This window comes from Heteronotia binoei, chromosome 1 (genome assembly GCF_032191835.1).
Source record: "Heteronotia binoei isolate CCM8104 ecotype False Entrance Well chromosome 1, APGP_CSIRO_Hbin_v1, whole genome shotgun sequence".
Taxonomy (NCBI): domain Eukaryota; kingdom Metazoa; phylum Chordata; class Lepidosauria; order Squamata; family Gekkonidae; genus Heteronotia; species Heteronotia binoei.
Genome location: NC_083223.1, coordinates 234,047,305 through 234,069,766, shown reverse-complemented (window position 1 = coordinate 234,069,766; position 22,462 = coordinate 234,047,305). Strand labels below are relative to the sequence as shown.

Genomic DNA, 22,462 nt, shown 5'->3' with positions numbered 1-22,462 from the left:
TTTTATACCGTCATCACCTGCGACTCCTTGAGCGCTTTCATCAGCGCTGCCTTCGCACCATCCTCAACATCCACTGGAGTGACTTTGAGACCAACACTGAAGTCCTCAAGCGGGCAGAGGTTACCAGCATCGAGGCACTGCTTTTGAAGACGCAGCTGCGCTGGGCAGGGCATATTTCTAGGATGGAAAACCACCGCCTTCCCAAGATTGCCCTGTATGGCGAACTCTCCACCGGCCATCGAAATAGAGGGGCACCAAAGAAGAGGTACAAGGACTCCTTGAAGAAATCCCTTAGCACCTGTCACATCAACCATCACCAGTGGTCTGACCTAGCCTCAGATCGCAAAGCATGGAGGCACACCATCCACCAGGCTGTCTCTTCCTTTGAGAACGCACGCATAGCTGGTCTTGAGGACAAAAGGAGATTGAGGAAGAATCGCACTGCTACAGGACCAACCCTAAATCAGACTTTTCCCTGCAGCCGCTGTGGCCGGACCTGCCTGTCCCACATTGGTCTTGTCAGCCACCAGCGAGCCTGCAGCAAACGTGGACTATTGCACCCTTCTTAAATCTTCGTTCGCGAAGCCAAGCCGAGAGAGAGAGAGATGTGTCAGACACACAGTGAACACAGAGGAGATGCTTAGTGTACAAGTACATAACATACTGGGTTCAACTGAAATACATAAAATTCCTTAGAACAGGTACGCAGTTTGTCTTAAAACCCAGCATATTTTCTCCATTGGGTTTATATAAGAGCTTCCAAAATTGAAATTTGAGTTTAATCATTTTAATGCTAAGCTGATACAAGTTGTGACAGGTTCTTACTTAAAAATGAACTGAGCATATACCATAATGACCACATTCAGCAATAAAGATTTGAAACCACAGGAATCTAAACAATGCTTAATGTAATGTTTAATCTAATTTAAAACTTAATGAAGAAATGTACTGCTTTTGCAATGTATAAAATCATATTAATGTATAGGATGTTTGAAAGCAAACAATTCAGTTCATGGTTAAATATATTCTAAAGGTAATTCTTATCCCCAACTCCTTTTAGCAGCTCTCTGGATTATTGCTTATTAATAACTTCTTCTTTAAGCTTTGCTGCAAGGATTCTTTTCTTCTTTAAAGCCCTTTGCTCTTCTTCTTCAGACAGTCCCTAGAACAAAAAAAAAGAAAACATTAACATGCAATGCTTAATGCTACCCAATTTACCAACATGAACCTTCTTTTATAGAAATTAATGCTACAGAAGTACTACACAAACAGCTTCAGGTTAAAGTGGATATGTCAGTGCACTGTCAAGGTGGGGTGTGTATTTACACACCTTACAGAGGTAGTAAGGTGCATATAAGTAGCAGAAATTTACATCCACTCCCGGCACACTGATAACTGCACATGTCTGATCTGGGGGGTTTGCAGGTATAGATATATGTAGCATCCTGTTACATTTGCACATTTTACCAATTGTTTAATTTTTTTAAATCTGTTCTATTGAAAAGATACAACAGACATCTGAGACTAAAGGTGCACTGCAACCTCTATTAATTGCCATTTTCTGTATGAGAATGTTTTCACACGAACATGCCTGGTGGTGAATGAACTTTGAGCATTAAGTTATCTTCATTAAGTGAGAATGAGAAATCTGGGGAGGGCGCTAAGGGGCCATTTATGAAGCATGTTTTTCAGTATTTCATACAGAATGAAAATTCTCCTGATAAAAATTAAAGAGGTTTGTTCCACAACTATGAAACAGGGTACAGAGAACCATCAAGCCAATCTCCAGACAGAATGGTCACAGTTCACCTATTATCCCACTGGCCAAGCTGCCTGTCACTCAGTCTCAATGGAAAGCAACCCCCACCCGCCAAGACCCAGTACAGACAAGGGTTGAGCCACTGCTTCCCAGAGGAGAGAAAGAAACCCTTCCCTCGATTGGCTGAGGGAGGAGGAGGGAAAGAGACAGAGCAAGCCCTCCCTTGATTGGTTGAGGGCTCCTCCTCTGAAAGAGAAGCAGCCAGAGATGGGGGGAAATGGCACCCTGTGACAGCAGAGCAGATACAGAAAGGGGGGGGAGAGGAAGGAAAATCAAGGGAGAAAGAGAATGAAGTCCTGTGCTTAAGACCAACGATGTTATTAGAGAATAACATTGGTCTGAAAGGTATCACTGAAGGCCTCTGAGGGAGAACTCATTGGAGCCAGTCCTAAACCCTCCAAAGCAGTTATTTTCTCCATGGGAAGAAAGATCTGTTGTCTGGAGTTCAGTTGTGATACCAGGAGGTCTTCAGGCTCCACCTAGAGGCTGGCTACCCTAGGCCTGTCAGCATCCTCTGGGTGACCTGCTATCACCTGACTGGCATGACTTAACTAGGCCTGGCTGTTTGCTCCTGTCAGCAGCAGCCCCCCTATGACAGCCAGTGTGGCATACAAGTTAGGCCTTCAGAGCAGGGTCTGCCAGACCCAGGCTCTTGCTGTGGAAGCTGACCGGGTGATTTCAGACCAGTCACAGACTTCCAGCCTAACCTACTTCACTGGTTTTGTGCAGATCAAAGGGGAGGATAGGAGAATGATGTAAGCCAGGGGTGGCCAACAGTAGCTCTCCAGATGTTTTTTGCCTACAACTCCCATCAGCCCCAGCCATTGGCCATGCTGGCTGGGGCTGATGGGAGTTGTAGGCAAAAAACATCCGGAGAGTTACCGTTGGCCACCCCTGATGTAAGCTGCTTTGGTTCCCACACACACACAGAAGAAAGATTGCTTCTCCTAGGTGGAGGCTGCAGAGAGGGGGAAAGAGATAAGGTTGCCAACTCCAGGTTGAGAAATCCCCAGATTTGAGGGGTGGAGCTTGGAGAGGGTGGAATTTGTTGAGGGGTGGGACCTCAGACAGGTACGATGCCACAGACTCCACCCTCCAAGCCAGTCATTTGCTCCTGGGGACTATTGTTGCCAATTTCCAGGTGAGGGCTGGAGATCACTCAGAATTACAGCTGCTCTCCAGATGGCAGAGATCAATTTCCCCAGGGGAAAATGGCTGCTTTGCAGGGTCGACTGACATTATACCTTGCTAAGGTCACTTCCCTCCTGCTTTGGTCCACAATGTGATTTTGGACCAATCCTAGACAGTCAGCCTAACCTACCTCATAGGATTGTTGTGCAGATCAAAAGGGGGAGAGGAGAATGATATAAACTGTTTTGGTCCACAATGTGGAGAAAGACTGTACTTTTCCTAGGTAGAGACTGCAGTAAGTGGGGAGGAGATGGAAAGCTGAAGTCAGATCAATTCCCCTACAGAAAATGGCTTCCTTGGGTGGGTGGGAAGACAGTGAGGGGGGGCACTTGCCCAGAGCCTCTTTCTAGAGCCCACTGTATTTTTCTCCACAACGGACCTTATTCCAAGTTTCAAAATAAATTTAATGAAGTTAATACTTGTTGCCATCTACATTTCTGTGACCAATCTTTTCCTCAGCCAGCACAAATTCTTTCGTTTTGCCAGTACAGGTTCAGTTAAAAAATATATATGTTCTAGGGATTTGTGCTTGTGTATTGCAAGAATCTCTCATGTATTCTTGAAAGTTGTGAGGTTTCACTTCACCATATTAATCACTGAATTGTGAAGTAATAGCAAGCTAAATAGCCTATATAAGAAAAAGTATACACTGTTTCAAAATGTCTTGAGCAAGTATGGGCTTTTTCTAAAGATATAATTGTGTTCCTTTATCTTGTGCCTGTGAGGACAAGGAACAAGGTTCAAAGTCCATCTTGAGGACTAGCGTGTAACATGGCAACCAACACTGAACCGCACAGGCCCCAGTCTGAACACTATCTCTGCCAGAAACTCACTCAGTAACCACTATCATCTCAGTCTCCAACTCTCTTCTAAACTATGGGGGAGCATTAAAAAGGATTTCAAAAATATGCACAACATTAGGAATGCATGAAGATAATTTTTATTCCTGCTGCCTGATAGATACAGGAGGGCCACACTACAATTCATCTGACAATCCCTTTGCTACATGAATGGGAGAGATCCTTGATTACTATTAGAGAATGGAAAAAGCTACATAGTATTTTAGTTCATTTATCAACATGATCTATATGCTTTTCAATGAATTGTGCAAACAGAAGGGCATCCTGTACAAGAACGTTTCCCTATCTTTTATGTCTCCAAGCAGTAAGTTAGACCTGAGGATTATACCAAGGGAGCGAATGGAGTCAGGAATGCAAATAGCACTGACGCATGTGCACATGCATATGTATAGTTTAGCAGTATATAATAGTTGTACTGTTGTAAATTATATTAGGAATTTGAAAAAGACTCTTCTGTGCCAGTATAATTCACACGTGCATCTTTGATTACTGAGTCCTAGAGTACCGCCATAGAAGCTGAAAGTGTAAACTACTGAAAAGCATGATGTTGGATACTCAGGTTTGAATCCTCACTCTCCCATGGAAGTTTGCTGGGTGACTTTGACCTGGTCACACACACTCTGCCTAGTCTACTTTACTGTATTGTTGTAAGGATAAAATGGAGGAGAATGATGTAAGCTACTTTGAGGCCCCCCGACGGGCAAGAAAGGTGGATATAAATGAAGTAAAATAAATAAATCACCTTGATTAGTTAGGAGTCATACAGACAGCAGCAGCCTTCCTCAAATAATCCCTATCTGAATATGGAAACGCCTGTACCAGGGCTATAGGTACCCTGTTTCCCTGAAAATAAGATCTACCCAAAAAATAAGCCCTAGCAGGATTTCTATGTGTTTGTTAAATATAAACCCTACCCCGATAATAAGACCTAGTGATGGGCGTGGCTATACAGCATATCTGCATAGCCACGCCATGCATTTCGGCGCGGAGTGGTAAGGAAGACTGAAATACCTGGAGAGTTATGACAATGTTCCAGAAGATGACTTAACTGTATTTGAATAAATGTAGATTGTTATATCATACTTAATAAAAAATAAGACATCCCCTGAAAATAAGCCCTAGTGTGTCTTCTTGAGAAAAAACAAATATAAGACAGTGTCTTATTTTCGGGGAAACATGGTACACAGAGCTAGTTAAAGAACTTGAATACTGATAAACTGGGAAGCAGAACAAGGGACTGGATTTAGTCCCTTATCCTGGTACCAAATTTCCTAGTTCCTGTCGAACAGCATAGTTCAAAATATCAGGGCTCTATGTGTACCCCTGACTAAGGGTCCATATTTTCAATAGAAACAAATTTCTTAAACAGGACCCATTAATGCTAACCAAGTGACATACTCATTCTTCACCTCTTTGGAAGGCAACAAGTCTTCTTTCTGCTCTGTATTCTGGGGTACTAAATTGATTTTTGAATCTTTCTTCAAAGCCATCAGTGCATCTCGCTTCTGCTTTAGGTATTCCTCTCGTTCCCTGAGTTCATGTGCTTCAAGTTCTGATAAATTCTGAAAAAAATATAAAACACACATTTACTATATAATCTCTCAAGCACATTTTTTAGCATTTCCTCTATATAGTTTATTAAAATAAACCTTTATTATAGAAAAACCTTGCCAATTCAAAAAAACTATTCCCATTACTTACAAAAAATAATCCCATTACCCTACTACCACCACCATGTCCAATATAATCCCAAACTATTCATTCACACATCTGCCACTGCAAATACAGTCAAATTAGATGCACAACCACTCCTGGCTCCCTGATGAATATATTCAATGAACAGGTGACCCCCAACTAATTTTTTTTAAAACTACTCTATTTGGAGTCAGTGCCTCACCAGGAGATGTGACCAATTTCACACTAGATCTTTAATTCTGGTTTAGCCTTGTCCCCAAACTGACATTCTACACTAGATTCAGAGAAACCAACTCTGTGACTCTATGATTTTATGATTTTATTGTAGAATGTCAGCTTGGGGACAGGGCTAAACTAGGATTAAAGGTCTAGTGTGAAAATGGTAGTTGTGTTCCTGAAGGTGATTTGGAAAATATACTGAGAATTTTTCACTAAATCGTCTATTGCACCTCACTGGTTCTTCCCATGATTATGACACATGTTCACTGCATTAACTGTTCACATTTTCTTTGAAGCACAGTTAAGAACATAAGAGAAGCCATGTTGGATCAGGCCAACGGCCCATCAAGTCCAACACTCTGTGTCACACAGTGGCAAAAAATTTTATATACACACATACACTGTGGCTAATAGCCACTGATGGATCTGTGCCAGTTTGGTGTAGTGGTTAAGTGTGCGGACTCTTATCTGGGAGAACCGGGTTTGATTCCCCACTCCTCCACTTGCACCTGCTGGAATGGCCTTGGGTCAGCCATAGCTCTGGCAGAGGTTGTCCTTGAAAGGGCAGCTGCTGTGAGAGCCCTCTCCAGCCCCACCCACCTCACAGGGTGTCTGTTGTGGGGGAGGAAGGTAGAGGAGATTGTGAGCCGCTCTGAGACCCTTCGGAGTGAAGGGCGGGATATAAATCCAATATCATCTTCTTCTTCTTCTGTGCTCCATATTTTTATCTAAACCCTTCTTGAAGGTGGCTATACTTGTGGCCGCCACCACCTCCTGTGGCAGTGAATTCCACATGTTAATCACCCTTTGGGTGAAGAAGTACTTCCTTTTATCCCTTTTAAACTGTCTGCTCAGCAATTTCATCAAATGCCCACGAGTTCTTGTATTGTGAGAAAGGGAGAAAAGTATTTCTCTCCTATTTTAAAAGTTAAAATATCTGCTTTAGAATATAATGTGATATTGGTGACTACAAAATGTAGAGCTCTATACAACATCAACATCCACAAATAGTCTACAAATCAGCACACCTGGCTCCCAAGTGATGTGACTTCTCATTCACAGTTACTTCAGGGTGCGGAACAACATGTATCTTGCACAGTCATGGGTACTAAGGACATTAAGATGTTCTAAATAAATAAACAATACTTGTATGGGTGCCCAGTATATTCATGGGTGATACAGAGGAGTGCTTCTTTAGTTGCACCTTTTTTAAGAAATATATTGATAACATTATCTGGACCCACAGAAATGAAGCCCCTGAAAGACTGTACCAGAGTTTCAACAACTATCACCCATCATCAACTTAAACCTGGACCAGTCCACACAGCACCTACCCTTTTGTAGACCAATGTGCAGCCACATGACAAGCATTATTAGAACCTTATATTAAAAACTTGCAGACTGTTACACATACCTAGATGCTTTCAGTCACAGCCCAGGGCATATCACACATCCACTGCCTATAGACAGTCCTAAAAATAAAACTATATTCATTCCATTTCCAAGATTTCTGGAACCATGTGCTGTGGTCCGATGAGACCAAGATAAACTTATTTGGTTCAGATGGTGTCAAGCGTGTGTGGCAGCAACCAGGTGAGGAGTATAAAGACAAGTGGGTCTTGCCTACACTCAAGCATGGTGGTGGGAATGTCATGATCTGGGGCTGCATGAGTGCTGCCAGCACTGGGGAGCTACAGTTCATTGAGGGAACCATGAATGCCAACATGTACTGTGACATACTGAAGCAGAGGATGATCCCCTCCCTTTGGAGACTGGGCCACAGGGCAGTATTCCAATATGATAACAACCCCAAACACACCTCCAAAACGACCACTGCCTTGCTATAGAAGCTGAGGGTAAAGGTGATGGACTGGCCAAGCATGTCTCCAGACCTAAACCCTATTGAGCATCTGTGGGGCATCCTGAAACAGAAGGTGGAAGTGCATAAGGTCTCTAACATCCACTGGCTACGTGACGTCATGAAGGAGTGGAAGAGGACTCCAGTGGCAACCTGTGAAGCTCTGGTGAACTCTATGCCCAAGACGGTTAAGGCAGTGCTGGAAAATAATGGTGGCCACACAAAATATTGACACTTTGGGCCCCATTTGGACATTATCACTTAGGGGTGTACTCACTTTTGTTGCCAGCAGTTTAGACATTAATGGCTGTGTTCCATAATTTTAAGGGGACAGCACATTTACACTGTTATGCAAGCTGTAGACTCACTACTTTACATTGTAGCCAAGTGTCATTTCTTCAGTGTTGTCACATGAAAAGATATACTTAAATATTTACAAAATGTGAGGGGGTATATTAACTTCTGTGACATATTGTAAATAGCTTAAATAATCTGAGCACCATCTTGTTAGGGATTACAGATTTTATAGGTTTTAATGGTTAATTTATTGTTTTAAACCAATGCTGTAACCTGCCTTGAGCCCATTTGTGGGAAAGGCAGGATAGAAACTGAACCAAATAAATAAATAACAGCAGCAGAGACATAACACTGTCTCAATAGCCATTCAAATCATACTATTACCGACCCTAGTAACCTCAGTCATATCATCAGGAACCAGTCACCTGTTTATACTCCAGCACAATGTAATTAAGCCGCCTTGAGCCTGCTTCGGCGGGGAGGGCAGGGTATAAATAAAAACTTATTATATTATTATTATTATTATTATTATTATTATTATTAATTATCACATGAGCTTATGCTGTCTCCTTAGGACAAACCCATCAACCTCTATGCAAAAGAACAAGTGGACACAAACCTTTTATGAAAAACAGCATCATTTAAAAACCATTGTGGTCATTTCAGTCTCCCAGGATTTACAGTTGATGACCTGGAAGTTCCTATTATTCAACAGAACTTCAAAGGGAAACATCAGCATGAAACTACTAATCAAAATCTGTCAGGATGCCTGACACTATCTAATTAAGGTTCAATCATGATTAAGGATCCTTTCACAACAAAGACATTTAGTTTAACAAAACTAGCAAGATTACGTGATGACCTGCAGCAGCTGTAAATGGTTATTATCTTCTGTATATTTGAGCTTTCATAGAAATGTTATAGACTGTGCATGCTATATGTCACTGCCTTTTGACCTCACAGTTTATTTTTCCTATCTATACCATGTAAAAATATCAGCCAAACAAGAACAAATTTCATGCTTCCACTGGGGTGGATTCTAGTCCACAAAAGTTTACACCACAATAAATCTGTTATTAAATCCTATCTAGAAAATAGTTTATACCCTGGAGGATTGTAAAGTTTGCCAAATGGGAGCCATATGTTACAAAAGGGTGTAGTTTGGTGTCTTAAGAACGAAACATCTTGACTCATTAATATAGGAAGGAAAATTTACACTAAAGCCATGGTTCTTCACCTCCTTTATTCATACACACTACCTGATCCCTTTCTCAGCAGCTTCCATGTACAAGCTAGGAGAGCAGAGCCTGCAGGACACATCACGTTCAATTTTAAGTATATCCTTGATCTTCTGAACACAAGTGTATGCCATTGCTCATGAGATCAGTTTCCCAAAAGTGACATCCTTTGCCTGGAACTCAAGGATTTCCTTATTCAGCTCAAGTCTATGTTGTGTAATTGGATCTGCCCTGTCCTATCACTGAGAACATCAGACCACTTTATCAATATTATTCCTACATTCCTGGAAGGAGAATCAACAGAATTCCATTTCAGTCTTTTGACTTGTTTTTCCTAAGCTTCTGTAAATACAAACTGCTTTTTAAAACTATAATGAACCATATAAATGTCAGTTAAAAATACTTGTAGCATTGTGCAGTCTCTTAGCTTTAACATTTACAGACATGACCATCCTGTTAATTTTGGAATGAATTTCCAAGCATTTGGGGGTAGATGTGGGTCACACCTGCAAAGTCCAATTGTACATCAAAAAAACCCAAAGGATCACATACTTTACAAATCTCCAATGAGAGTCAATTTAAACTTGTCACTTCCTCATTTCCACTCTCCTTCCTACTTCATATAGCCTTCCTCTCAGACTGATGATTGATTTTGAATCTCTGATACTACATTCTATACCTCTGATATTCAGGTCTGCTGTTTTTACCTGATGTCAATCTGAGCTTTTAACTGTTATATATGGTTCCTCATTTCTTAAAATGCAACACTGGTAAAACATAGCTTAAGAAAAGCTCATTAGCCAGAAACATAAGAATTAAAGTCTGTGCATGTACTGATTTTACCTCAGAAATTTTACCTTAATTTTACCTGACCTTTCCCCTCTATGTTAAATAAAATATTTTGTTATTTTTTAATTTCAAAACACTTCAAGTGCCATTTAAGTTAAAGCAGGCTCCTGATCCTTCCCCCAGATTCCTGGGCTAAGCCAACAGCCAAAATATCCTATTATCAAAGGGTCAAACAGCCAGAGTTCTTCAGCAAAGAAGAAAACACATTACGAGAGCAACTCAATCCATAAGGGGGGGAGGGGGAATGGAGGGGAAATCTTGCTTCTGAGGGAGGGAAATGGACGGGACCATTATACCTGGTTTAAACCAGACTGCAAAACAAACCAAGCCAGAATCAGCTGTGCCACCATAAGCAATGTGCTCAGCACAGCACAGCAGCTCCTGGGGCTCACTTCTCCTATAGCCTACTTTAACTGGACTGCAGGATAAGCAAGCCCAACCAGGATTAGCTGTGCCCACAAGAGCGATGTGTTCCACACAGCACAGCATTTCCTGGGGCAAGCAAGCCCAGCCAGGATCAGCTGTGCCCCTGAGGAGCAGACTGTTCCCCGACAGCTCAGTTTTGCACTGGCTTCTCCTGTTAGCTTTTTTTTTAATCAGTATTTTTTGTTCATATCTACTGGACCCCCCAAAAAATTCACTGCTAGTCTGGACCCAGTGGGAATTTTCTGCTAATGGAAGACACTTGTATTAGTGAAATGGAACTTTTCTGTGCCCTTTGCTGGCCCACTGAGTTCCTTGAAATACTGCTACTGCGTGACAAGGAACCTTCAGGAACAGCCAGGAGAAGGAACTGGGAATCTATGGTGGGGAGACTGTCAAAAAACAACAAACCCTCTTACTGATATATTTACCATTGCATTCAACTAGGCATTTATACACAACTATAACAAACAAAATACAAAAACTAATACAAAATTATATTCTAGTATCTAAACAACACAATCCAACACAATTATTCCGGTCTAAGCCTACAACAGGCTTAGACTGGATTAACTCTCAACAGAATTGCACTATTAATTACATATGGACTGCACTGTAAAACAGGGAGAACTTTCAACTTACTCGTCCTTCAGTTCTCGCTTGCTTCATGACACATTCAGAACCATTTCCAATTGTTTTTTTCTGACTCTCTTCCTTCTGTTTGGCAGAGGGCACTTCGCGGGTAGAAAGACTTTTGTTTTTTGCCTCAAGATCTAAACTTTCAGTGAGAAAAACTGTATTACACCCTACTGGCATAAATTAAAGAAATCAGTTCAGCTGCACTCACAGAATAGAAATTTCCTGTCTCCCTCCTCCCAGAGCAGCTCACCGGAGTACAGGGGAATCCCCAGGAAAAGCTCTAGGCACAGAGCAGAAGTCTGCTACAGGAAAAGACCATTAGCCTAAATAAATAATTACACACACTTCAACCTGTTGAAAGTGCCTTTCTGCGGACGGAAAACACAACCAAAGATCTAGAATATTTACCCCTAGAATGTTCTAGAATATTTTCACCTTTCCTATCTGCAAAGTTACTTACATTTTTGGCCCTCTCAACAATACTATGAAAGAGGCCACTGCTGTTTTTCTTCCCTATTTTACTGTTACGAATGGTAGGCTCTTAATTTTTTCTAAATGACATCCCCCAAATTCATGACAAAGGTGAGACCTGAGCTCAGGTCTTCCAAAATCCAACCCAAACTCTACATCACAACAGCTAGGGCTTCAACTTTAAGTAGAAACACAGAGCTGGAAGGGACCTCAAAGGTCATCTATTCCAACCTCCTGGACAACACAGGAAATTCACAACTACCTCCCCCTCCACTTCCTCAGTGATCCTTGCTGTATGCCCAGACAAAAGCAAAAAACCTCCAGGATCCCAGGCCAATCTAACCTGGAGTACAAGGAACAACAACTACAAGTTTGAAACTAACAAATTTAGATTATTAGAAAATCTTTAGCTATTTAACACAAAGTTGTGGAACAGTTTTCCTGGGATGGGTGTGGGGGGAAGTCCTTTACTGAGATAAAGTCAAGAAGGATATTTTTATGATTTCTGATTTCCAACAAGTCAGGGCCACTTGGGTCGGGTCTCCACTAGCTCTATCTGACCCTGAGTTCTTCCTTCTCTCCCCTTCAGCATCCAACAGCCACAACCAGGGACAGGAGTTAGAGTGGCATAACGATATACACCATTACATTTCTCTTTGGATGAGAGGGCAGGTAGATTTTGTTCATACTCAGAATCTTACCAATTGTTATAATCTGAACAGCCTTAGCAGAAAATGAAAAGGACTACCTCCTCCCATTTGCTCTGCATTTTTCATACTAGCTATGCTTTGTTATTTCTATCAGTTGAACTATCAAAATTGTTTTTTTGTCCTACAACAAATGGCAACATGCTATATATTTTTAAATACATAGATACTTGAAGATAATCATACCAGATGGCAGCTTGGGAGCACGCTGAACAGGTTCTTTAGCTCCCGCACTTTCACTCCGATGTCCTGGAGATCTGTGCGCACCATCAGATGATCTCACTTTATCATGTAACTTGACATTTAAGAGCAACAAGAGAGTATAAAAGTAAGATATCTGTCACACATACCAACTAGGCTAGGAAAAGTATATTAACAAGTGTGAATCCATGATACTTGTGGTATGGCAGGGAGGGATTCCTTCAGAGGACACTGGCTGGTGCTCCAAGACTGGCCGCCACAGTAGAGCATACCAACTGCTGCTCCTCCACCACCACTGCTGGGCCTCCCACGGCTGGGCTAGAGCAGCTGCTGGTGTGCTCCTCCGCTGCTGCAAGGTCCAGAACAACAGCTGACGTCCTCCACCATAATGGCTGGGTCAGAGCAGCTGCCAGCGGGACTCCCGGGCTGCACTGCCACCACCGAACCTAGGGCAGCTCTCCTATTCCACTGCCAATTACCAATGTAAGTGTGTTTTCTGTGCTTGTGCAGAAAATGCTACTTTAATTGTGGGGGATTTAAACCTCCCCCCCCCATGTATCAGTCCACTGCTGCTATATAATCATTATTTAAAATGTGCTTAGAAAACACAAATTAACAATAAAACAGAACTGGAATACTCCCTTTATATGCAGCTTCAACAACTAGAGCAACATTCTATTTGAGGCCTTTTATTAAGTCAGTAAAGCCTGATAAGCACATGTGAATGACTGAAGTCCTCATTGACAAACCAAAATGCTGAAGAAAAGTTATTATTAGTAGTAATAGCTTCACAACATCCACATAGTAGATGCAGTATGGTGCCAACGTGGTGCAATGACTAGAATGTTGGATCTGGAAAGCCCAGGTTCAATGCCCACAATGCCCTGAGAGCTCACTTGGTGACCCTGGAACAGTCACACACTGTCAAGTCTAACCTACCTCACAAAGTTGTGAAGATAAGATGGAGAGGAGAATGATGGAAGCCGCTTTGGGTCCCCATGGGGGAGAAAGACGAAGTATAAGAGAAGTAAGTAAGTAAGTAAATAAACGTGTTCAACTGAATCTCAACATACCTCTTTAGTCCTTTTCCTTTCTTGCTCTAGATCATACTCTTCTTTTGATTTCCTGATCAAAAACAAAGCAAAATGCAATGCTCATGTGTGTGACACATTTCTTTAACAACCTGCTTTCACACACACACACACAAAAACCAATTACGGCTCAGAGAACTCCCAATTTCTAATTCCTAGATGATACCGTAACACGGTCAGCTGTTCCCCGTTAGGCAAAATAAGAATGTTAATTATTCTCAGAAGTATTAACTTGCCAACTTCCTGGGAAGCAGTTGAGCAGCCACCTAGTCCTGAACTGTGGACTACCCCATGCTCCAGGGAAATTGCTCGATCATCTCTTCCTCACATACAGAGTTAAACCAACTGGTCTGTGAAATGACAGGCTTACTCCAAATGTAAGACTGAATTCAATTCCGTATTTGTGACATTCACTGCCTGTAACTTCATAATGTCCTGGCATATGTCAGTGAATAGGACTATGGAAATCCTTCTACTAATGTTAGTTTTGTGCTCTGCCAAGTCCTTGTCATCATGTCACTATCCGCATTCTAGAGCAAAATCTATATGCAGAAACTGTCTTCTTACCTAAGAACCTCCCTCAGTATTTTCATTTCTTCTTCTTCAATTTCAGTGTATGCATCAGACCCATCTGTCAAGCAGTCAGGTAGCACACCTGTTAAAATTAAGGAACAGAAGGCATACAGTTCCTAAAGATAAGGTGGGGCTGTTCTCCATTTTAAAATATGCCTGTCAAACAAAGGTCAACATTTCAGAGAATTATTTCAGAACTTTTGGGAGCAACTTCATTTCCAGTGCTTGCTACAGGCTCTATCCAAATTAGTGTAATGTTAGAGGAGCATCAGGTACCAGAAATCCCAAGGGATGAACAGATGGAATAACCTTTTTTTCTGCCCTCTTGCACCCCTGTGTTTTGCCTCTGTGATGGCACAGTACTTTCTCAGCTCCCACCCCATACCACCTTTCAGCACACTAATCCAACTGATTTTAATTATGGCATGGATTGCAAGTGGTAAGACAATGTTAACAAATAACTGGATTATATTACATGCTATTACAGAGGAAGCCTGGCAAATTAGAATAGGAATTTTTGCTACTTCCCCCTCCCCCACTCCTGGGGTGATTCACACTAATACCTTCCTTTCACAACACACAAATATATTGTCTCTTCTTTAGAAGAAGACTACTGTAGATTTATACCTTGCCCTTCTCTCTGAATCAGAGACTCAGAGTGGCTTACAATCTCCTATATCTTCTCCCCCAACAATAGACACCCTGTGAGGTGGGTGGGGCTGAGAGGGCTCTCACAGCAGCTGCCCTTTCAAGGACAACTCCTGTGATAGCTATGGCTAACCCAAGGCCATTCCAGCAGGTGCAAGTGAAGGAGTGGAGAATCAAACCCAGTTCTCCCAGATAAGAGTCCGCACACTTAACCACTACACCAAACTGGCTCTAGAACAGCTCAATGCTTAGTGGTTTGATGAATAAGACAATGCCTGTAACAAGTTACTGGTTATTACAGCAAGGGACAGCAGGACAATGCTTTAAAACACTTACATTTTTCCACACCTATAGCTTTACTGAACTGACAGTGTGTTTCTGTCAGTGACTGGGAAAAAATGGGAAGAGAATTTTTTTTATTCATCCAAAAACCTCAGCCTATTGAAATAGGTTTGGCTTGTCTCCTGGGATATTTTTTACAAGTCACTCACTGTTCTCCTAAGGTAACACAGGATACCTGCTCTATTCCTGCCTCTTTATTGGCCCCTGAGCCCTACGTACCTATATTATAGATGTTTGAGTTCTTTCCCTTCACTGGGCAAAACCTAACTAATCTCCTGGTAATTTTCCTCATTTCTCTGTTGCTTCCCCAGGCCCTGGTTGAGGCAATGGAATCACAGAATCTTAGACTCATAGAGTTAGAAGGGATCCCCCAGGGTCATCTGCACAATGCAGGATCCCCTTGCACAATGCAGGAAATCCACAAATACCTCCTCCTAAATTCAAATTCAAAGTGTAGATGACTGGGGAAGGCAATAGCAAACCACCCCATAAAAAGTCTGCTGTGAAAACATCGTGATGTGACGTCACCCCAGAGTCAGAAATGACTGATGTTTGCACAGGGGACTACCTTACCTTTTTAAATGCACAGGATCAGCATTGCTGTCAGATGGTCATCTAGCCTGTTTAAAAACTTCCAAGGAAGGAGAGCTCACCATCTCCCAAGGAAGCCTGACATACTTGCCTTCCACTTAAGTCTCCACTATCCCCACCAGAGGTTCCACAGCTTTTCATTGGTTGATGGTGCTTAGTTTATGACTATTCTTCCTGTAGGAAGGCATTGTGGGGATGCCTGGAGGGCAGAAGTAGAACACATCTGCCATAGCCCCCTCTTTCCCTGTCTCATTGTTACCTCTCCTGGCTTTGCCAATATTTTTCTTCTCAATATTGCACCCATAGGTCATTGATTCCACTGATGTCATGGAAAAAATAGTCAGGTCTGGTCACAGCAAACAAAGAGATAAGAAAAGTTCTTACTACCTTTCTTACCATTTCTTTCCTGAATTATTCTTATGGCCTGCAATTGCATTTCAATATTTTTCTGGACCATCATTTCTTTAAACAATCTGAAGTCTTCTGCTGCCAATACTGGCTGTAAAATGGCCTGTGTGCAAATAACAACAACATTCAACAAAGTGATCCAACTGTGACTCTGCCTCCTGCACAGCTGTCCTCCAACCTAAGTAATGCAAATGGCTCCCCACCTAAGACTCCATCTCCTGGAAACTGCTTCTGGTAAAATGGATATATTCTGCCACTAGTTCACAGGTCTCCCAAAAATCTCTTAAAGCAGAGATCCTCAAGCTTTCTGAGCCTGTGGGCCTCTTTGGAACTATCACAGGGTGGTGGGGACAACCACAAATGGCTGCTACAGGAGGCAGCACCAGCCACAATACGTCAGGAAGTGGAGTTATGCAGAACCCTGATAATAACTCTTTACAGGCAGAAGCTCTGAATGTCTTTTAAAATTGTCATACTGTTTTAAAATATCTTCTTGCGTATATACGCAGCTTACCTTTAGTCAGTCAAGATCCTCGTGCTTCAGTGGCAGCTCCTCTCAAAACAATACGCTCAATCAGAAGCTGGCCTCTCTCACTTTTAAAAACACCTGGCAGCTGTCAGTGGGTACCATGGTGCCTATGGGCACTACACTGAGAATTCATGACCTAGAGTAAGGGCCCACTTTTCATAGCTTGCGCAAAAGACTACAAATTGGGGGGGTTGTGTTGCTGTTTTGGTTCAGCTCTAGGGTTTAATTTCTAGGGAAAGTATCTCATTTTAAGTCCTTGAGCAGATACTGTGCTTAAGCAAGTGCCAGCACAGCATATCCTGATTCATTGGGAAATGATAAGAACATAAGAGAAGCCATGCTGGATCAGGCCAATGGCCAATCCAGTCCAATACTCTGTGTCACACAGTGGCCAAAAAAATTATACATACACACACACACACATATATATATATACACACATACACATACATACATATATATACACACACTGTGGCAAATAGCCGATGATGGACCTCTGCTCCATATTTTTATCTAACCCCCTCTTGAAGCTGGCTATGCTTGTAGCCGCCGCCACCTCCTGTGGCAGTGAATTCCACATGTTAATCATCCTTTGGGTGAAAAGTACTTCCTTTTATCCATTTTAACCTGACTGCTCAGCAATTTCATGGAATGCCCACGAGTTCTTGTATTGTGAGAAAGGGAGAAAAGTACCTCTTTCTCTACTTTCTCCATCCCATGCATTATCTTGTAAACCTCTATCATGTCACCCCGCAGTCGACGTTTCTCCAAGCTAAAGAGTCCCAAGCGTTTCAACCTTTCTTCATAGGGAAAGTGTTCCAGCCCTTTAATCATTCTAGTTGCCCTTTTCTGGACTTTCTCCAATGCTATAATATCCTTTTTGAGGTACGGCGACCAGAACTGCACACAGTACTCCAAATGAGACCGCACCATCGATTTATACAGGGGCATTATGATACTGGCTGATTTGTTTTCAATTCCCTTCCTAATAATTCCCAGCATGGCGTTGGCCTTTTTTATTGCAAACGCACACAGTCTTGACATTTTCAGTGAGTTATCTACCACAACCCCAAGATCTTTCTCTTGGTCAGTCTCTGCCAGTTCACACCCCATCAACTTGTATTTGTAGCTGGGATTCTTGGCCCCGATGTGCATTACTTTGCACTTGGCCACACTGAACTGCATCTGCCACGTTGACGCCAATCACCCAGCCACAACAGGTCCCTTTGGAGTTCCTCACAATCCTCTCTGGTTCTCACTACCCTGAACAATTTAGTGTCATCCGCAAACTTGGCCACTTCACTGCTCACTCCCAACTCTAAATCATTTATGAACAAGTTAAAGAGTATGGGACCCAGTACCGAGCCCTGCAGCACCCCACTGCTTACCGTCCTCCACTGCGAAGACTGCCCATTTATACTCACTCTCTGCTTCCTATTACTCAGCCAGTTTTTGATCCACAAGAGGACCTGTCCTTTTACTCCATGACTCTCAAGCTTTCTAAGTAGCCTTTGATGAGGGACTTTATCAAAAGCTTTCTGGAAGTCAAGGTAAACAACATCTATCGGGTCTCCTTTGTCCACATGTTTGTTCACCCCCTCAAAGAAATGTAACAGGTTAGTGAGGCAAGATCTTCCCTTACAGAACCCATGCTGAGTCTTCCTCAATAACCCGTGTTCATCAATGTGCCTACTCATTCTGTCCTTGATAATGCTTTCTACCAACCTTCCCGGTATTGAAGTCAGACTGACTGGCCTGTAATTTCCCGGATCTCCTCTGGAACCCTTTTTAAAGATGGGGGTGACATTTGCTACCTTCCAGTCCTCAGGAACGGAGGCAGATTTCAATGAAAGATTACAGATTTTTGTCAGAAGATCCACAAGTTCAACTTTGAGTTCTTTCAGAACTCTTGGATGTATGCCATCCAGACCTGGTGACTTATTCGTTTTTAATTCGCCTATCAGTTGTAGGACCTCCTCTTTTGTCACCTCAATCTGACTCAGGTCTTTCAACACCCCTTCCAAAATAAGTGGTTCTGGAGCAGGCAAACACTTCTTGTCTTCCACAGTGAAGACAGAGGGAAAAAATGCATTCAGCTTCTCAGCCATTTCCCTATCCTCCTTCTGTAATCCTTTTACCCCTTGGTCATCCAAGGGCCCCACTGCCTCCCTAGCTGGTTTCCTGCTTCTAATATACTTGAAGAAATTTTTATTGTAGGTTTTTATGTTTTTTGCAATATACTCCTCATAGTCCCTTTTGCCTGCCTGATCACAGTCTTGCATTTGATTTGCCACAGCCTGTGTTCCCTTTTATTAATCTCACTTGGACTAGCTTTCCACCGCTTAAAGGAGTCCTTCTTACCTTTTACAGCTTCCATTAATTTGTTTGTTTACTATGCAGGCTTTTTCTTATACCTGTTTGTGCCTTTCCTAACTTATGGTATATATTTTATCTGAGCTTCTAGGATTGTCGTTTTAAATAGCCTCCAAGCTTCCCCAAGGGTTTTGACTGTATTTACCTTTCCTTTCAGTTTCCTCTTCACATGCCTCCTCATCTCAGATAATTTACCCCTTTTAAAGTTAAACGTGGTTATCCTGGTCTTTTGGGGCAACTCTCTATTTATACAAATGGTGAAATCAATAACATTATGGTCACTGCTCCCAAGCGGTGCGATCACTTTTACATCTCTCACCAAGTCTTGGGCATTACTTAGGATGATGCTGACCCACTCCAAGCTGTTCTCCATGACTGCTACCTTTCTATTCATTTAACTACACCTATACAAAACTTCGTTTCCAACTTTCTTATAATGCTTCCTATTATAGTCCTTCCTATTAATGTCTTATGTTTTTATTTATTATTTTTATATTTTTATAATTGTGGTTTATATCAATACTGATTTTTATATATCTTTTGTGGAATGTAAGCTGCCCTGAGCCTGCTTTGGCAGGGAGGGTGGGATATAGGTTAAATAAATAAATACAATCACACCAACTGGCCCGGTTTCCCATACCAAACAGCACATCACGTTCAATATTGTCTTTTTTTACAGATTCCACAGGAAAACTTATTCCAAAAAATCAATAAATATGATCCAGCTTTGAGCCAAAAGTTTCTGCCCAAGTGTGCATAATTACTGTAATCCTGTTTCAACATTGAAAATGTTTTCCGTAATCATTACTAACCATATTTTCTGCAGCCAAATTTCCAAAATCCTTTATAATATTACAATCCCACTGCATGTGAAAAAAAGGAAACAAAATGTTTTCCTCAGCTCCTACACCAACCTGTGGCATTTGAAAATATTTTTTCCTAATCCATTCAACATTTAATACCACCTATAAATCAATTTTTCTCTAATTTCTCCATTCTCTGATAAGCCAGGATACATTTGTAAAAACATTTACCCGAATTTTGGATGTTTGCTCCTTTTCAAATCAATTTTCCAAATTTTTGAAAGTTATATCTTTGATTTTCATTTTCTTGGAGCAATTTACATAATTTAGAGTGTACCCCTTTTTTGTTTAGGAGTGTTATATAACCTCTTTTCCATTATTGTGAGTACCTTCTTAGATCTTGAGTTCTGGCAATTTCGGTAACAAAGTTTTTAATTTGCATATGCTGCAATCTGTTATTTGCTGGTACTACTACTCTGGACTCAAAATATTCCCATATAAGCCTTGCTGCTCTGCTAAAAAATGACATTATTAGGCATCTGGAAAATTAAAGGTTTTAGCCATCTTGAGCCAATGGAAAATGCAGTTTATTTGTTAACGTATCTATAACACTGTGGGATACATAATTGGGGGAGGGGGGATATACTTCATAGTAAAGAAAGCAAGCCCTGGCATAGATCCTAGCACTCCACTGACCAAAGTTTGAAGCCTCTGTCCAGCCTAAGGAGCATTCTTCCAGTGGAAAAGCCATTTAAGTTGCAGGAAAGCTCATGAGTCTGGACAAATTTTCTCCAGCCTAAGACTGGATCCACACACTTATCTCTGGTTGCTACAGGAACAAACCAGGAAAATCAAGGTTCATGGGGCCACATGAACCACAAACCTTCCTGGACTTTCCTGTTTATCGAACTGGTTCATTTTGTGAGGTTCTTGATGTAGTAGAACAGCCCCTGCCCCCGGACACTATAGGAGGAGAACTGTGTGCAGATCCTGAGGTCAGCTTCTCCTGAAACACAATTTAAGATGCACCTTGAAAGGAGAGGCCATGGCAGCCAAGATCTGCCTGCAGTCAGGAGAGCCCTCCCTGCCACACACGGACCCTGAGTTCAGCTTCTCCTCTTGTGGCATGGTTTAAAGTGTGCCATAGGAGAAGCTATCAAAGTCAGGATCTGCCTGTGGCTGGGAGAGCCTTCCCCACCTCATGCACATCCTTGGATCATTTTTCTCCTGGCTGTGGTGAGCCATAGCCAGGAGGAAGTGGGGAGGGGATCTCCTGGGAAGGGTCTCCCTTTCTCCTGACTGCAGCAGGCCTTGACCAGGAGAAAGCGGGGAGGGCGAATCCTTTCGGAAGAGTCTCCTTTCTCCTGGTTATGGTGAGCCTTGGCCAGGAGAAAAAGGGGAGCTCTCCCAGGGCCTCCCTTTCTCCCAAAATTGGTAAGCCTCAGAAGTGGAAAGGGATTTTCTGGGAAGGGTCTTCCTTTCTCCTGGCTACAGTGAACCTTGGCTAGGAAAAAGAGGGGAGGGGATCTCCCATAAAAGGTCTCCTTTTCTCCTGATTACAGCAAGCTTCAGTCTGGAGAAAGTGGAAAGATCACCTGGGATGAGTCTCTTTCTCCTGGCTGTAGCAAGCCTTGGCGGGGAGAAAGTAGGGGGGGTTGTCTCCTGGGAAGGGGGATCACCTGGGAAGGGTTAGATGGCTGGGAGCTGGTGGACCTCTCGCTGGTGGGTGACCTGATGGCACCTGGGTTTTGGCCACTATGTGACACAGAGTGTTGGACAGGATGGGCCACTGGCACAATCCAACACAGCTTCTCTTAGGTTCTTATGTTCTAAACCCATCTGTTTGCTCTTTGGCTGGCTTGACTGAAAACCCAGATGGGAAGGGAGGGGAGCAAAAGGGATTGCTGAAAAGACTTGCATCAATTTCAGCCTAACAACATGTTGCTGTGCCCATCAGCTGTTAGGCTGAAATAAATGCAAACCATTTCAGTGATCCCTCTTACTCCCCCCTGGCTTCCCACCATCACCTGCACAAACCTCTGGGGAAAAAAACATGGAGGGTCATGGAGGGGAGCTTGCACAAACCTCAGTTTACAAAACAATGACTCGGGCAATTTTAGCGCAAAACTACAGTTGTGGGCAGGTTCATGCCCATCCCTAGGAGCCACACATCAGTACTTCAGATGACAATCATCAATGGCAAACGAGTTGATATGAAGGGACCCTAGCCCCAAGCTTAGAGCTTCAAAAGATACAAATCATAACCAGCATTCTGAATCATGTCCAGAAACAAACTGGCAGCCAGTGTAGTTATTTAAGACTAGCAACCTATATCATCTGTTGTATGACAAAAATCTTGTTGCCACATTCTATAATTCTATACTAACTGAAATTGCCAAACTTGATTATTGCAATCAAGACTTGGATGTAAGCATAGTTGGTGCAGCCAACTGAAGCTACTAAAAGCTCCTATGGTGCCATAAAGTAGACTTAATCCTCCATCTGTAGGCATGGATCTATCCAGGGCTTTTTTGCAGCAGGAACTCCTTTGCATATTAGGCCACACACCCATGATGTAGCCAGTCTTCCAAGAGTTTACAGTAGGCCCTGTATTAAGAGCCCTGTAAGCTCCAGGAG

The 22,462-nt window shown here is 42.3% G+C and overlaps 1 protein-coding gene across 1 annotated transcript in view; it reads right to left on the bottom strand.

Moving 5' to 3' along the window:
• Window positions 1-771: 771 nt before the first annotated feature.
• Window positions 772-22,462, bottom strand: part of CFAP36 (cilia and flagella associated protein 36) — a 31,799-nt gene continuing 10,108 nt past the window's right edge. Inside the window, exons 4-10 of the mRNA XM_060249297.1 lie at window positions 16,109-16,223; window positions 14,126-14,213; window positions 13,541-13,592; window positions 12,453-12,561; window positions 11,092-11,222; window positions 5,280-5,432; window positions 772-1,162 (exon numbers count right to left, since the gene is read on the bottom strand). Of these exons, the coding sequence (XP_060105280.1) occupies window positions 1,073-1,162; window positions 5,280-5,432; window positions 11,092-11,222; window positions 12,453-12,561; window positions 13,541-13,592; window positions 14,126-14,213; window positions 16,109-16,223 (738 nt within the window). The 3' untranslated portion in view covers window positions 772-1,072. The remainder of the gene's footprint in view (window positions 1,163-5,279; window positions 5,433-11,091; window positions 11,223-12,452; window positions 12,562-13,540; window positions 13,593-14,125; window positions 14,214-16,108; window positions 16,224-22,462) is intronic.